Source organism: Sphaeramia orbicularis, chromosome 1 (assembly GCF_902148855.1).
Source record: "Sphaeramia orbicularis chromosome 1, fSphaOr1.1, whole genome shotgun sequence".
Taxonomy (NCBI): domain Eukaryota; kingdom Metazoa; phylum Chordata; class Actinopteri; order Kurtiformes; family Apogonidae; genus Sphaeramia; species Sphaeramia orbicularis.
The window spans coordinates 51,649,054-51,665,195 of record NC_043957.1 but is presented as its reverse complement, the minus strand read 5'-3'; the positions used below and the strand labels follow the sequence as shown (position 1 = coordinate 51,665,195).

At 35.9% G+C, this 16,142-nt stretch overlaps 1 protein-coding gene across 2 annotated transcripts in view; it reads right to left on the bottom strand.

Moving 5' to 3' along the window:
• Positions 1-4,694: 4,694 nt before the first annotated feature.
• Positions 4,695-16,142, bottom strand: part of fhip1aa (FHF complex subunit HOOK interacting protein 1Aa) — a 95,017-nt gene continuing 83,569 nt past the window's right edge. The window contains exons 10-13 of one of the 2 annotated variants that reach the window (XM_030140967.1): positions 14,953-15,936; positions 14,683-14,861; positions 11,780-11,900; positions 4,695-5,613 (exon numbers count right to left, since the gene is read on the bottom strand). In XM_030140967.1, the coding sequence (XP_029996827.1) occupies positions 5,408-5,613; positions 11,780-11,900; positions 14,683-14,861; positions 14,953-15,936 (1,490 nt within the window). In that variant the 3' untranslated portion in view covers positions 4,695-5,407. The remainder of the gene's footprint in view (positions 5,614-11,779; positions 11,901-14,682; positions 14,862-14,952; positions 15,937-16,142) is intronic. The other variant, XM_030140975.1, reaches the window with a different exon arrangement.

The following is a 16,142-nucleotide window of genomic DNA, read 5'->3' as shown; positions in this document are numbered from 1 at the left end:
AATGTATTAAGTGCTATGATTGATGTACAAACCCAAATAAATTCATTCATTCATTCATTCATAACCTGCATAGCTTTAAGTGAAAAGGATAGGCAAAAAAAAATTTAAGCTTTTGCGTCTAGCCTATTCCTTTTTTGATTTCTATGTTTATTACGATTAATGTACTAAGTGCAATGACTGATGTACAAACCCAAATAAATTCATTCATTCATTCATTCATTCATAACCTGCATAGCTTTAAGTGAAAAGGATAGACAAAAAAAATTAAGCTTTTGCGTCTAGCCTATTCCTTTTTGATTTTTATGTTTATTACGATTAATGTACTAAGTGCAATGATTGATGTACAAACCCAAATAAATTCATTCATTCATGCATGCATGCATTCATTCATTCATTCATAACCTGCATAGCTTTAAGTGAAAAGGATAGACAAAAAATATTAAGCTTTTGCGTCTAGCCTATTCCTTTTTTGATTGTTATGTTTATTACGATTAATGTACTAAGTGCAATGACTGATGTACAAACCCGAATAAATTCATTCATTCATTCATAACCTGCATAGCTTTAAGTGAAAAGGATAGACAAAAAAAATTAAGCTTTTGCGTCTAGCCTATTCCTTTTTTTATTTTTGTTTATTACGATTAATGTATTAAGTGCAATGATTGATGTACAAACCCGAATAAATTCATTCATTCATTCATTCATTCATTCATAACCTGCATAGCTTTAAGTGAAAAGGATAGACAAAAAAAAATTAAGCTTTTGCGTCTAGCCTATTCCTTTTTTGATTTTTATGTTTATTACGATTAATGTACTAAGTGCAATGATTGATGTACAAACCCAAATAAATTCATTCATTCATTCATAACCTGCATAGCTTTAACTGAAAAGGATAGACAAAAAAAATTAAGCTTTTGCGTCTAGCCTATTCCTTTTTTGATTTTTATGTTTATTACGATTAATGTACTAAGTGCAATGATTGATGTACAAACCCGAATAAATTCATTCATTCATTCATTCATAACCTGCATAGCTTTAAGTGAAAAGGATAGACAAAAAAAATTAAGCTTTTGCGTCTAGCCTATTCCTTTTTTGATTTTTATGTTTATTACGATTAATGTACTAAGTGCAATGATTGATGTACAAACCCGAATAAATTCATTAATTCATTCATTCATTCATAATCTGCATAGCTTTAAGTGAAAAGGATAGACAAAAAATATTAAGCTTTTGCGTCTAGCCTATTCCTTTTTTTGATTTTTATGTTTATTACGATTAATGTACTAAGTGCAATGATTGATGTACAAACCCAAATAAATAAATAAATAAATTAATTAATTCATTCATTCATTCATTCATAATCTGCATAGCTTTAAGTGAAAAGGATAGACAAAAAAAATTAAGCTTTTGCGTCTAGCCTATTCCTTTTTTTGATTTTTATGTTTATTACGATTAATGTACTAAGTGCAATGATTGATGTACAAACCCAAATAAATTCATTCATTCATGCATGCATGCATTCATTCATTCATTCATAACCTGCATAGCTTTAAGTGAAAAGGATAGGCAAAAAAAAATTAAGCTTTTGCGTCTAGCCTATTCCTTTTTTTGATTTTTATGTTTATTACGATTAATGTACTAAGTGCAATGATTGATGTACAAACCCAAATAAATTCATTCATTCATTCATTCATAACCTGCATAGCTTTAAGTGAAAAGGATAGGCAAAAAAAAAATTAAGCTTTTGCGTCTAGCCTATTCCTTTTTTGATTTCTATGTTTATTACGATTAATGTACTAAGTGCAATGATTGATGTACAAACCCAAATAAATTCATTCATTCATTCATTCATAACCTGCATAGCTTCAAGTAAAACAAATTGATTCAGAGTTTTAAAAAAAAACGACACACAACCAGACTTAAACAGAAATAGATTTGTATTTGCTGAACATATGAGATGACAGCACTGATCATGTCTGCAGTTCACTACACAAACAAACGTGTACTTTCCTCTCCTTCCCCTTTCTCCATCTTTCTTTTTAACTTATAGCCTACTTCTACAAAAGTGCATTACTTATTGTTAGAGTTGCTCAAAGCAGTCCATTGTCAGTCCAAATCTTTTTTTCTTTTTTTTTTTTTTCCAGATCTGAATCATTTCTATTCAAAATGCAGAGTCTTATAAAAGTATCATCACATTATAAAGCAGTGCTCATGTCTGCTATTAATGTTCAGGAGAGACGTATTGAGGAATATTGTTGCAAATTGGTGTGTAATGGGTTTAGTGTCTTTCTTATTATTAAACAATGGATAGCTCCGAGTGAAAAAAAAACAATCATATTTGACTTTACACCTGTGTTCAAACACTTCACTTAGGCAACTATTGTACGTAATATAATAATCTAGGCACCAATTCAACATATTTCTGTCTCGGTAAATTCATTTAGCAGAGGCATGCCCTATTACAAAGACAGACTAAAGTAAAGGCAAAGTACATCAGGTTGCCCTTGGTAACCAATACAGTTGGACAGATGCTAAATAATGACTCTCCCAACAGTGATATTTCAGAGTAAACCCAATTAAAACACCCTACACACGATCTAACTAACATGGTGATGACAAACAGTCACATCTAAAAAGTGTAAGCTGAGTGAAAAAATATGGCAATAGAAAGTCTTGAGAAAAAAAAAAGTTAAATACCCCGTCCCATCCTTGATTTGCATAGTGTTTTGTGTAATTAGAACATTTTTCTTACAATATGTACATTATAAAGCATAGCTGAAGTAAGGCAAATTAAATATAGCATGAGTCACTGCACTGCAAAAATCTAAATCTTACTAAGTGTATTTTTCTCATTTCTAGTCAAAATATCTCATCACTTATAAAATAAGACATAATCACCTAAAGAGGAACTTTTCAGTGAGATGTAAGGACTTGTTTTTAGACAATAGATCTTGAAAATCTTATTTCAAGAAATCTTACCAAGATCATTTTTACTTATTCCATTGGAAGATTTTTTTTTTTTGCTTGAATACAGCAAAAATATCTTGAAATGATTTTGATCACTGGTGGATATTTGAGTTTTTATGGGTTAAACTCTTATGAGCTATTTTTGTTGTTATTATATTTGTCCAAACAAATGTACCTTTAGTTGTACCAGGTGTTAAAATGAACAAGAAATTGAAGAAAACAAGGGTGGTTTAAGAAAACATGGAAAATGGTTAGATATCAGCTCTGAAATTAACCCATAAAGACCCAGTGCTACTTTTGTGACAGTTTCCAAATGAAATTTTCTCTAGATTTAACCTTTCTTAAATAATTTCTGTTTTTCATAATAGTATCCTCTCCATTTTGCACTTTTTCCATGAAAATCAGTTATTTTCCAATGTTTACTTTACTGATCATGTACTTTAATCATCATGCCGAGACTACATTTGAGGGTTATTCTACCAAAAACAGAGAAAACTTAAGAAAAAGTGACTTTTTCAGTAAATTATATCAATAACTGAACATAAACCAAATGTCTTCATCCACTGTCATTGATCCAACTCCATGGATTTTACTGGTGAATCAATGTTGTAGAAGATAACAGTGTTTCCATGTTCACTACGGAGCCTCTGAACGTCCAAATGTGTCAATATCTGATGACCATGAAAAGATGACAAACTGTATTTTACACCAATTATTTACATGTATTGATAGGATTAGTGGATTAACAGTGATTTACCTTTTTATATCAGTAAATTATTTTGGTCACTGGTGGATATTTGGGTCTTTAGCTCATATGAGCTAGTTTTGTTGTTATTATTATATTTGTCCAAACAAATGTACCTTTAGTTGTACCAGACATTAAAATGAACAAGAAATTGAAGAAAGTAAGGGGTGGTTTAATAATTTTTTTTCCGTGACTGTGCAGGAAATATGTGCACAGCCTTAAAAGACACACAAAAATGGAAGTAAATGGGTTCTAAAGGTTAAAGTCAATATTTAGTGTGACCCCTGACCCCATGACTAGAAGCAACAAAAACCATTAGAAACTTCTGCATGTGTTAAATGAAACAGAATAAAAAATCAGAAAGTGAATGCCAAAAAAATTCATCTTGTCTGAACAAAAGGATTAAAGACATGTTGAGTGTAAAAGGTCGTCACACAAAATACAACCACTTTGGTTTATAGAAGCTGTCTTTTGTTGCTGTACATACTTTACTGTAGTAAAGTAAATTACATGTGCATTAAATGATTTTTTTAAAATTAATTCAAGATATTTTTGCTGTATTCAAGCAAAAGAAAAAAAAAATTCGGCCAATGGAACAAGTGAAAATTATCTTGGTAAGATTTCTTGAAATTAGATTTTCAAGATCTATTGTCTAAAAATAAGTTCTTATATCTCACTGAAAAGTTCCTCTTTAGGTGATTCTGTCTTATTTTAAATGTGATGAGATATTTTGACTAGAAATGAGGAAAAATACACTTGGTAAGATTTCGATTTTTTCCAGTGTGTAGTTTTGGAGCCAAGTTCCGTCGCTCCATGGAGCCCAAACATATAAGACTAGTGCATTAGAGAGAAAACAGCTTCACCCATGGCTGCTTAAGAAATGACAGAACAGATTGTGCATTTAAAGACTCCTGAGGTACCATCGTAAAGAGAAAAAAAGGAAAAAAACAAAAACAACAAAACAAATGGACTTAACACGCAAGGAGAAATAAAATCAAGAAAAATGACCTGTTTTACCAGAGGATGTAGTCCTGTAACAGCTGCATAAGGACAGACAGTAAAAGTAGGTTTGGATGTGTTTCTGTTGTGGTGCCAGCCCTGCTACAAGTCGTACAATTTAAAAGACAATTTCACGTTACAAATCAACAGGCATCTTAAAGCGAACAGATGCTCCACATGGTGCTCAGTTACAGAGTGTGATCCTCTGGCCAAAAAACAGACAACAACACTCCTGGAAGGCCACCTGTGCATTTGACAGAACCACATGGACTACCCTGCTCAGACATCACACTGTGGTCAGTGCTGGTGTTTGAAGACATTCAGAGAGCAGGTGGGACCCTGAAGTTCACCAAAGGACTGATTATTGCTATAAACTGTTGTCTTTATTCAAAACATCACCCTGCGGTCTTTGGTTGGTGGCCGTGAAGCTCATATTTTTGAGGAGTACTGCTGCTGCGAACTAGTTTAAGATTCTCCAGCTGAAAAAGTGTGGCTGCCCAACACTTTAGACAACTATAATGATGTTTCAAAAGCACTTTAAAGTGATTATCTTGGAAAATAAATATTCTGTAACTTTAAAATAGTCGTAAAAATCACTGAATCTAGGAGGTTTCTTCATCAAGTAGTGCCTGAAAAGGACAAACAAAAAGTACAAATCAGTCTTTAAAAATCATTCAGAGGCTTTTCAAGACACAATTACTCTTCCATGGGAATGTATGATAGGATGGAGTGCTCTTGAGCAATGGCGGCCAGTTCTTTGAGAAACTCTGTGTAGAGGACGGTAGCGAAGACATCTGTGCGATCCAGAGAGATGGCCCTGGGTTTGGGCGGCGGTGAGTTCTTTAAAATCATCACTGCCTCGCTGTGATGGGAGTTTCTGCTGCTGCTGCCGCTGTTTACATCTGTGAAAATAAAGTTTATTTATTAAATTAAAATGACAGCTAATTTCACAAACGAATAAGCTCAGTGAGTTATGAATAGATAATGTCGAATCATCTCATAAACACGATATTCCCACTATGTTTATTAATCGTTCACGTCAGAATGGATGATCGGAATCAAATAAAAAACAAAAACAGTCAGCACGTGAAACAAAGTCTTTCAGCTAACCAAATAAAAATAAAAACTCTCTTTAAATTTGTGGTGTCTGTAAATTCTGATTCTCATACTCCAAACATTCTTGGAGTTCGTCAAACTGTGAATCTATAGGGAATCGACTTCAAAAATACCCCAACTGCCAACATGAGACTGTTTCCAACATCACTGAGCAACATCAAGTAGAATTTATTCTGGTTTCCAAAAGGAACCAAAATACAACTTCTAATGAATGCACAGGCTGTTTGAATATTCTCAGTAGTAATTTTGTGAGATTGCGGAACGTAACACTAGAGTATATTTTATAATTACGAGCTTGACATCAATATATTCCTCTAAAACCTTTGAATTAAACATCGCAGGCCAATGATTTTTATTCTCAATCATACATTTTTGCATCTAAACAAACTAGCCCTAGGCCTGAGGTCCATAGTGTAAATATCAGAGATGTAAATGAACAGAATGCAGAGTGAATGTGTTGCATGTTATGCTAGACAAACACTTTCATGACCATATTAATTATATCTTTTCTAAAATGTGTAAAGACATTGCCATCTGGAGGTGTGTCTATTTCTTAACACTTGGAAAAAATAATGACCTTGACTATTGTCCTGGACTTCATTTTAGTGTCAAAACAGGAAATTAACTCTTAAAGACCCAGTGTTACTTTTGTGCCAGTTCCTAAATACATTTTTCTCTGCATTTAACCTTTCTTAAGCGATTTATTTCCCCCGTCACCGCCATGTGCCCCCATAAAAGCGCTGACTGCCCCTTCATATATGACTATCTGGAGCTGGGCCCGGCGTCATCTGTTATTATTATTTATACATACTGTACAGCTCTGGAAAAAAATAAGAGACCACTGCAAAATTATCACTTTCTCTGATTTGACCATTTATAGCAGTGTTTTTCAGCCGCACGTGGGGTCGCCTGGAATTCATATGGGGTCTCCTGAAATTTGTAGCAATTGATAAAAAGAAATGTAAAAAAAAAAAAAAAAAGTTACTGATAAAAAATACTTTTTAATGATTCAATATGTATTTCATTACAATTAAAACACAACATGTTTAATAATAAAAATCAAGTTCAAATAAAATGCAGGATATAATATCTGAAAGGGCATATCTTGATTGACCTGATCATGTGACCACGCCTTACTACACTTCAACCTGCCCGGACACAGTCGAAACCAGACCGAACAGAGAATGGAATTAAGAATCTTCACCCGCCTGGCCCCGTTATGACATCTCCAGAGAAAAATCTCTGTGTTTTGAATGTCTGGGGTCGCGAGCCAAAAAACCTATAAATAAAATTTCTTCTTCTTCTTCCTATTATTATTATTATTATTATTATTATTATTATCATTATCATTATCATTATCATTATCATTATCATTATCATCATTATCATTATCATTATCATTATTATTATTATTATTATTATTATTATTATTATTACATCCGTGACTCCTCATACAATACAGGATAAGAACACAAGAATAAGAATACAATACAGGAAACCACTGATTTATAGGTATGTGTTTGAGTAAAATGAACATTTTTGTTTTATTCTCTAAACTACCAACAACATTTCTCCCAAATTTAAAAAAAAAATAAAAATATTGCTATTTAGAGCATGTATTTGCAGAACACGACACACGATCAATATAACAAAAACATGCAGGTGTTTTCAGACCTCAAATAATGCAAAGAAAACCAGTTCATATTGATTTCTGAACAACACAATACTAATGTTGTAACTTGGGAAAAGTTCAAACATCAATATTTGGTGGAATAACCCTGATTTTTAATGACAGCTTTCATTCTCTTACTCATCATTGTCTGCTTTATGATCGTGTAGGATGGTCTTCTTTGTCGGCTCACAGACTGAATCATTGGCGTATTTTAATTTATAAGTCTATTCTAGGTCTGCTCCCATCCTACCTTCAGACCTACATCAGTCGGAGAACCACAGACTCTTATAATCTGCGTTCTCAGGATCTTTTCTTGCTGTCTGTTCCTAAAGTTAGAACTGAACAGGGGAAAAAGGCCTTCAGGTATGCGGCCCCATTCACCTGGAATGAACCACAAAAAGACCCGAAACTGAAGGATCTGGTTTCGTTGGACACTTAAGAGGATGCTGTGTGACTTAGAGAGGGAGATATCTGGCTGCAGATGTTTTACCTGACGCACTTTTGTCTACATTTCATGAGCACTTTGAGTTGACTTTGGAAGGTTTGACTTGTCTATGTGCTTTTTATGTATTCGTTTTATGTATGGAAGTCTGTCTGTAACTTTTTAATGTACTGCTGCCCGTCTTGGCCAGGACACTCTTGAAAAAGAGATTCTTCATCTCAGTGAGGTTTTCCTGCTTAAGTAAAGGTAAAATAAAAAAAATAAATACATAAATGTGTCTTGGCTTGTCTTGACCATCCATCTTCCTCTAGATGTTTTCAAAGTGGGTTCAGGTCTGGAGATTGGGCTGGGCATGACAGGGTCTTCATCTGGTGGTCCTGTCATCCACACTTTTATGGACTTAGCTGAGGCCAGGAGCATTGACCTGATACTGTAGAAGAACTGGTCCTCAGAACTTGGGAACATTGTCAGAGCAGAAGACCAGAAGTTTTCAGTAGTTATTTTTGGATTCCACTTACTTTGGCAGTACTAATAGGACTGTTTTTGTCTATCGTGAGAAGACAGTAGTGGTGTTTATATTCCTCTTAAATAAGACATGGATCAGGTGTTTATTCAGTAAAATAAGGTGTGCTGGTGTTGGAATTCAACAGACACAGGAATGGAACGGCAGTCATACATGCAGACATGCTGATTACACAGGAAAATGCAGTGTTTTTTTTCCAGAGCTACACATGTTATATTTTCTGTGCAGAGATGAACATATAAAAGACAGTTTTTTTTGTTTTGTTTTTTTTGTTTTTTTTTTGACCCACCACCACGCCCCCCTCTTCGGGGGACAACTTTATTATTAATTACAGCTTATACTTAACAAGTGACCAGTAACAATTTCAAGTTTATACTCCTATTGACCTACATTCCTTGCTAGTACAGGGTGGGGAAGCAAAATTTACAATGAACATTTAGTTGTTTTTTCTCAGCAGGCACTACGTCAATTGTTTTGAAACCAAACATATATTGATGTCATAATCATACCTAACACTATTATCCATACCTTTTCACAAACTTTTGCCCATATGAGTAATCAGGAAAGCAAACGTCAGAGAGTGTGTGATTTGCTGAATGCACTCGTCACACCAAAGGAGATTTCAAAAATAGTTGGAGTGTCCATAAAGACTGTTTATAATGGAAAGAAGAGAATGAGTATGAGCAAAACTATTACCAGAAAGTCTGGAAGATACTATTAAAGAAGAATGGGAGAAGTTGTCACCCCAATATTTGAGGAACACTTGCGCAAGTTTCAGGAAGCGTGTGAAGGCAGTTATTGAGAAAGAAGGAGGACACATAGAATAAAAACATTTTCTATTATGTCCATTTTCTTGTGGCAAATAAATTCTCATGACTTTCAATAAACTAATTGGTCATACACTGTCTTTCAATCCCTGCCTCAAAATATTGTAAATTTTGCTTCCCCACCCTGTATATATGTACATAGAGGGAGAGGTTCATATAAACAAAAGTGCACAGGGACGAGACTTAACAAAGTGGCAGATTGACACACGACAGTGGGACAGAACGAACATAGGACAAGACAATGGGACAAACCAGACATGAGACAAGACAGTGGGATAGGACAGACATAAGACAAGATAAATGGACAGACAAATTAAGTGGTCACTCTTATTGATGCTATTGTCGATCAGATGTATTGCACTGTTGTAAGTGTGGTGCGTGTGTATACTTATGTTAATGATGAGTGGGGGTGAGGTGTGGAAGTTAAATGCTGAGATAAAAAGTGGGTGTTGGGGGGGGTTAAAGGGGCAAGGGGGTATGTGTTCTGTTCTGATGATATATGCAGTTTTCGGCTATGTTTGTTTTAAGAAAGTTATGAATGGGTTCCAGTTGTTCTCAAAGGCTGACATATGCTTCTTCTGAAGAGCATTATTTTTTTTCCATTGAAATATATTCAGCCATGAGGTTAGTCCAGTGAGTGATATGACATGTATTCTTGGATTTCCAGTTTTGTAGGATTACTTTTTTGGTGACAGCTAGAGAAATGAGTAATGAGTTTTTGAATCTGGATGGGAGGTGTACAGGGTGGGGAAGCAAAATTTACAATGAACATTTAGTTGTTTTTTCTCAGCAGGCACTACGTCAATTGTTTTGAAACCAAACATATATTGATGTCATAATCATACCTAACACTATTATCCATACCTTTTCACAAACTTTTGCCCATATGAGTAATCAGGAAAGCAAACGTCAAAGAGTGTGTGATTTGCTGAATGCACTCGTCACACCAAAGGAGATTTCAAAAATAGTTGGAGTGTCCATAAAGACTGTTTATAATGAAAAGAAGAGAACGACTATGAGCAAAACTATTACGAGAAAGTCTGGAAGTGGAGGAAGCAACAATAAACGTACCAAAGCTTTTATTAAAGCTCTCAAATCCAAAATCCTAAAGGATCCAACCAAATCCATGAGAAAAATGGCAATTGAACTTGAGGTAGACAACAAGACCGTTAGAAATGCAGTAAAATATGATTTGAAGTTAAAATCTTACACAAGAACACCAAAACACTTGTTGACAACAGCAACAATCCAACTTTAGCAATTTTTGGGAATCATGTTTATGGTCGCCTTCTAGCCCAGATCTAAACCCTCTGGATTCTGCTATTTCGGGCGTTTTAGAACATGCTACCAATAGAACATCACACAGCAATGTCGACTTTCTTAAAGATACTATTAAAGAAGAATGGGAGAAGTTGTCACCCCAATATTTGAGGAACACTTGCACAAGTTTCAGGAAGCGTGTGAAGGCAGTTATTGAGAAAGAAGGAGGACACATAGAATAAAAACATTTTCTATTATGTGAATTTTCTCGTGGCAAATAAATTCTCATGACTTTCAATAAACTAATTGGTCATACACTGTCTTTCAATCCCTGCCTCAAAATATTGTAAATTTTGCTTCCCCACCCTGTACATTGGATATATCTCCAAGAAGACAGAGTGGTGCTGATGCTGGGATTCTGGAATTCAGGATGGTGGATGTATATAAAAGACAGTTAATGCAAACAAACTCATTTGTACTCTTTTAATCCCTCACCCAATGAGAATCGATAAGATAATTGATAAGGATTCTGGTCGATAATGGAATCAGAATCGTTAAATTCTTAGCAGTTCCCATCCCTAGCACCAAGTATCAGTTAGTTGTTATAATCCAATTGTTGTTGCTTTCAATTTGTGTGTGAACGTCAATGTTCTTCCATTTTTAGTTAGTCTCAAAATGCTTGAATGTCTTGTTTTGTTTAATAGTGTGACAGTTATTCATATATGAACTAAATATTCCACTTCTTATGAAATGTCATTTATTATTAGTTGCAGGAGAATAGTTGTTAATGCAGTATAACTAATGAGGATCCTGCTCAATTCCAATCAATGCGGAGTGTTCAATGTTTTTTAATTTGTTAATAGCGCTGATTCGTTATGCATGATTTCTGCTGCTAAGGGCGCTGAAAACCTGTTTTATTAATGAACGCAAAACTGCTTGAAAGATTTTTTTTTTTTTTTATGTGCTCTTCTTATTACTCTGAGGTGGGCGGTGTTCATTTGGAATAGATTCACATTTTTTATTATCTAATTTTAAACTTTTAGTTGTGGTCCTAAATCACACCTTGACATTTGAAGCCCTTATAAAATGCACATGCACCACATTACATCAGTCTTATTTCGCCAAATTATTGAAAATGTCAGAGTTTGTGGTGAATTGTGATGCACAGGGTGGGTGACTGGTGGACAGAGGTGGACAGAAGTGGACAGAAGTGGACAGAGGTGGACACCTGCTGCTCTGAAGGTGGTCTCTCTCGCCAGGAGCCAGTGCTGGGCTGCGGTGATCATCTCTGGAAAGTCTTTTCTGGTGACAGCCAGCTCTTCTATCTGGTTCTTCACAGTGGCTAGTACCTGAGGGCAAAAGAGAAACGCAGCTCAGAATTTAATTCACGCCTGCGCTATTTATGGTGGTGTAATTAAAGCTGCTCTAATGAGAACAGTCTGGCAATGAGCTGCATCCTGATGCGACTGTGGAGCTCAGTTATACAAGAAACGACAGAAAGAAAGCCGTGTTCACTCTGAAGGAAAGAGGTGAGGTTCTGCAATGTCTCTGCACAAGTGGTGTAATGACAATAAAGCCTATTCTATTCTATTCTATTCTATTCTATTCTATTCTATTCTATTTTAAATGTATTATTATGGTTATTCTGTTGTTTTACTTGGTATTTTTATTTCACTGTTTTAAATTGTACAGCTATTTTTGTCTTAATCTATTCTTGGATTTTTAGTCCATAATTTTGCTTTTTAATCTTCTGTACGACACTGTTTTTAATTGCACAGCTGCTTTATGTCTTTAATCTATTCTTGTATTTTATTTAATTTTTTTTTTTTTTTAATTTTTTAAATTTTGGGTTTTCCCCTGTAAGTCGCTTTGGAAAAAAGCGTCTGCCAAATGCATAAATGTAAATGTAAATGTATTCTATTCTATTCTATTCTATTCTATTCTATTCTATTCTATTCTATTCCATTTTAAATGTATTATTATGGTTATTCTGTTGTGTTACTTGATATTTTTATTTCACTGTTTTAAATTGTACAGCTATTTTTGTCTTTTTAATCTATTCTTGTATTTTTAGTCCATAATTTTGCTTTTTAATTTTCTGTACGACACTGTTTTTAATTGTACAGCTGCTTTATGTCTTTAATCTATTCTTGTATTTTATTTTATTTTATTTTTGTAATTTTTGGTTTTCCCCTGTAAGTCGCTTTGGAAAAAAGCATCTGCCAAATGCATAAATGTAATTCTATTCTATTCTATTCTATTCTATTCTATTCTATTCTATTCTATTCCATTTTAAATGTATTATTATGGTTATTCTGTTGTTTTACTTGGTATTTTTATTTCACTGTCTGTAATTGTACAGCTGTTTTTACGTCTTCTTAATTTATTCTTGTATTTTTAGTCCATAATTTTGCTTTATAATCTTCTGTACGACACTGTTTTTAAATTGTACAGCTGCTTTATGTCTTTAATCTATTCTTGTATTTTATTTAATTTTATTTTATTTTATATTTATTTTTTAAATTTTTGGTTTTCCCCTGTAAGCCGCTTTGGAAAAAAGCGTCTGCCAAATGTATAAATGTAAATGTAGTCTATTCTATTCTATTCTATTCTATGGAGCCTATCCCAGCTACTTATGGACGAAGGTGGGGTACACCCTGGACATGTCACCAGTTCATCACAGAGCTGAACATATAGAGACAAACAACCAATCACTCTCACATTCACACCTGTGGGCAATTTAAATTAACCAGTTAACCTATCAGTGCATGTGTTTGGATGGTGGGAGGAACCAGAGTACCCGGAGAGAACCCACGCAGACACGGCACATGACATCCAGGTACTCTAACGTCAGTAGTATCCTGCAATGGAAATGTTCTCCAGGAATAGTACCTGGTACCTGAGTCGAGTCGAGCCGATTCCACGTAGTGGAAGCGTGGCATTAGACTGGCGTCTGCTGCCTGGGTTCAGGGACCAGTCCATTGCAGTCCAGGTAATCGGACAATACAACATTACTGCACTACTACTGGTGCTGGAACAGCCCGTAAAGGAGGCAACATGTTACCGACAATACCTGACTGACGGAGCAGTGACTTAGTACTCACAAATACTTGACAACTGACTATGATGTAAGTAACCTGATGAAACCACTGGTATTATACATGATCTTTTGAGGTAGCTAACAATGAAAAGTCACTACAGGTACTTTTAATGTTAACTAGGGTGTGAACCTGTGAGGATCCGTGGATTCTGGATGTGGTAGTTTTTCTGCTGTTGTGTATTTGTGTATGCTGTACCGCATTTGTCCAGCACAAAATGGTCTGGCCCAAGGTTATTATCTTTAACGAAAACTAACGAAATGCCGAAAACTAGAATTGAAAAAACATTTTCATTAACTGAAATAAATAAAAACTATGATTAAAAGAAAAAAATGAAAACTAACTGAAACTGTATTGTGTGTTTACAAAACTAACTAAAACGGATAAAAATTATGGATAAAATTCCCTTTGTTTTCATCTTTGTCAAAGTCAGATTGATATGAAAGTGATTTATTTCACTCGAGCAATTTTAGCTAATGGCACCATACGGTCACCATCTGTCACTTCTCGTCACTTGTGGTTTCCAGTCGTCTTCTGGTTCCCACTCTACCTGGAAACATGGAGACTAAAGTTGGGAGAAAGCAGCAGAGTCCTGTCTGGGATTTATTTGAATATGATGGCGAAGAAGAGAAAAGATATAAATTTAAAAAAAAAAAAACTAAACTAAAACTAAGTATTTAGAAAAAAATGAAAACTAATAAAAACTAGCAAACCTACTCTAAAAGCAAATCAAAACTAACTGAATTAGAGAAAAAAAAGTCAAAACTAAATAAAACTAAATTATAATGAAAAATCCCAAACTATTATAACCTTGTTCTGGCCATAGCAACATGATTGTAAGGCTACTGCATTCCAAAATTACTAATATCTCCCAAAATATTGGTCCTATCAACTTGTCGTTTTCACTACTGTCTTCCTTGACCAAAAATACATAAGTACGCCAAACTGCAGCAGTCAGCTCTTTCTGGATTTTGTGTGAGTCCCTGGACACACACACACAGAAGCCACTTGGATTTTATAATATAGATATTACCTGGTACAGGGAGCGAACAGTAGGCTGAAAGACCAAGTTTGTGTTGAGGAGGAACGAGCGCAGGAGAGGCTGAGGGTAGGCAGCCAACTGGGCCAGGATACCCGTCAACAACAGGTTGACGTGCAGAGAGTTAGACAGCATGTTCTCCAGACGTGACAACAGCACACTCACAAATGGACCTGGAGGAAGACACAAAACCCACACATTGAATGACAGGTTTTGTTGAATGAGGACAGTGTTGTTGCTGTTATTTCTCAACACTTCCTGTACCTGTAAAAGGCGCTGAATGGCTTCGACTTGTACTTCCACTTCTAAACTTTGTCCCAAATGGTGACTGCAGTTTCTCTGCCTCTGGTGTCTCAGCAGAGAAGGAGGTGAAATCCATGTCCTCTTCCTCCTCTACAGGTGAAACTGGCTTCTTAAGTTCTCCATCAGCTTTGACCTGTTTTCCACCTGCTTCAGTGTCCAGTGTGCGAATGAGCTCCTCATACTGCGCTAAAAGGTCATCTCCCAGCTCAGCAGCAGTGTTCTTGTGGTTGGAGTTGCAGTCGGTTTGACCTTTGCCCTTTGTGTCCAAGTTACTTTTGGTGTTATCAGACATCACGGCGGTTGTATGCGGGAGACTGAGCCCATTTTTCAGGGGAACATCTGCCATGCCTGGATGAGTTTCTTCTGAGTCCGTTCCACTGGGTTTGTGCTTCAGACGCTCCACCTCTCTGGTATCTTTCTTGGCAATAAGATCATACACCATGACATCATCCTGGAACTCAGATTCTTCAATGTATGAGCCTTTTACCAACATGATAGCTGTTCTCCTCATCTCCTGGATGTGCTTTGGGGGCTCAGCAGGAGGACGCTGTGGGGGTTTACTCTCCTCACAGACCTCTGCAGTCTGAACCGGGCAGGCATCATAACTATCATCCCACTCCAGCTCCAGCTGAGGGATGGAGGAGGGGTCTGTACTCGGCGGTGGGCAGGGTCGAGGCCGCAGCTGTGGTACTTTTTTAAGCGCCACATGGTTTTGCCAGTTTTTGAGGCTTGGCTCCTCGAGGACCCCTGGCTGGTATTTCTCAGGAGGAGGGTCCTCACCGTCATATGGGGCCGACCAAACCTGGCAGGCCCGAAGACAACTGCTGATGCTCAGACGGGCTTCGTAGAGGTAATGAAGATAACTGACATCCAGGTAGAGCTCTGATCCGATGGTACAAGAGTTACCTAAGCCGTCGCCGTCTTCCAAGAAGTTCTCTTTTCCTTCTGAGAAAACAAAGAAAGGAAACGTTGATGAAAGGCGGCGTGCAGAGCAGCTCTGACACACAGCAGGACTAATAAGTTTGACATGTAACTACAGGAGGTAAAGTGATGTAACACAGAAACAGCAGGAGGTCCCACTGTGATGAACTACTCATAAACATCCCTGTAATGGGTTTATGCCCTGGTTAAATACATGAACACCTTGCAGT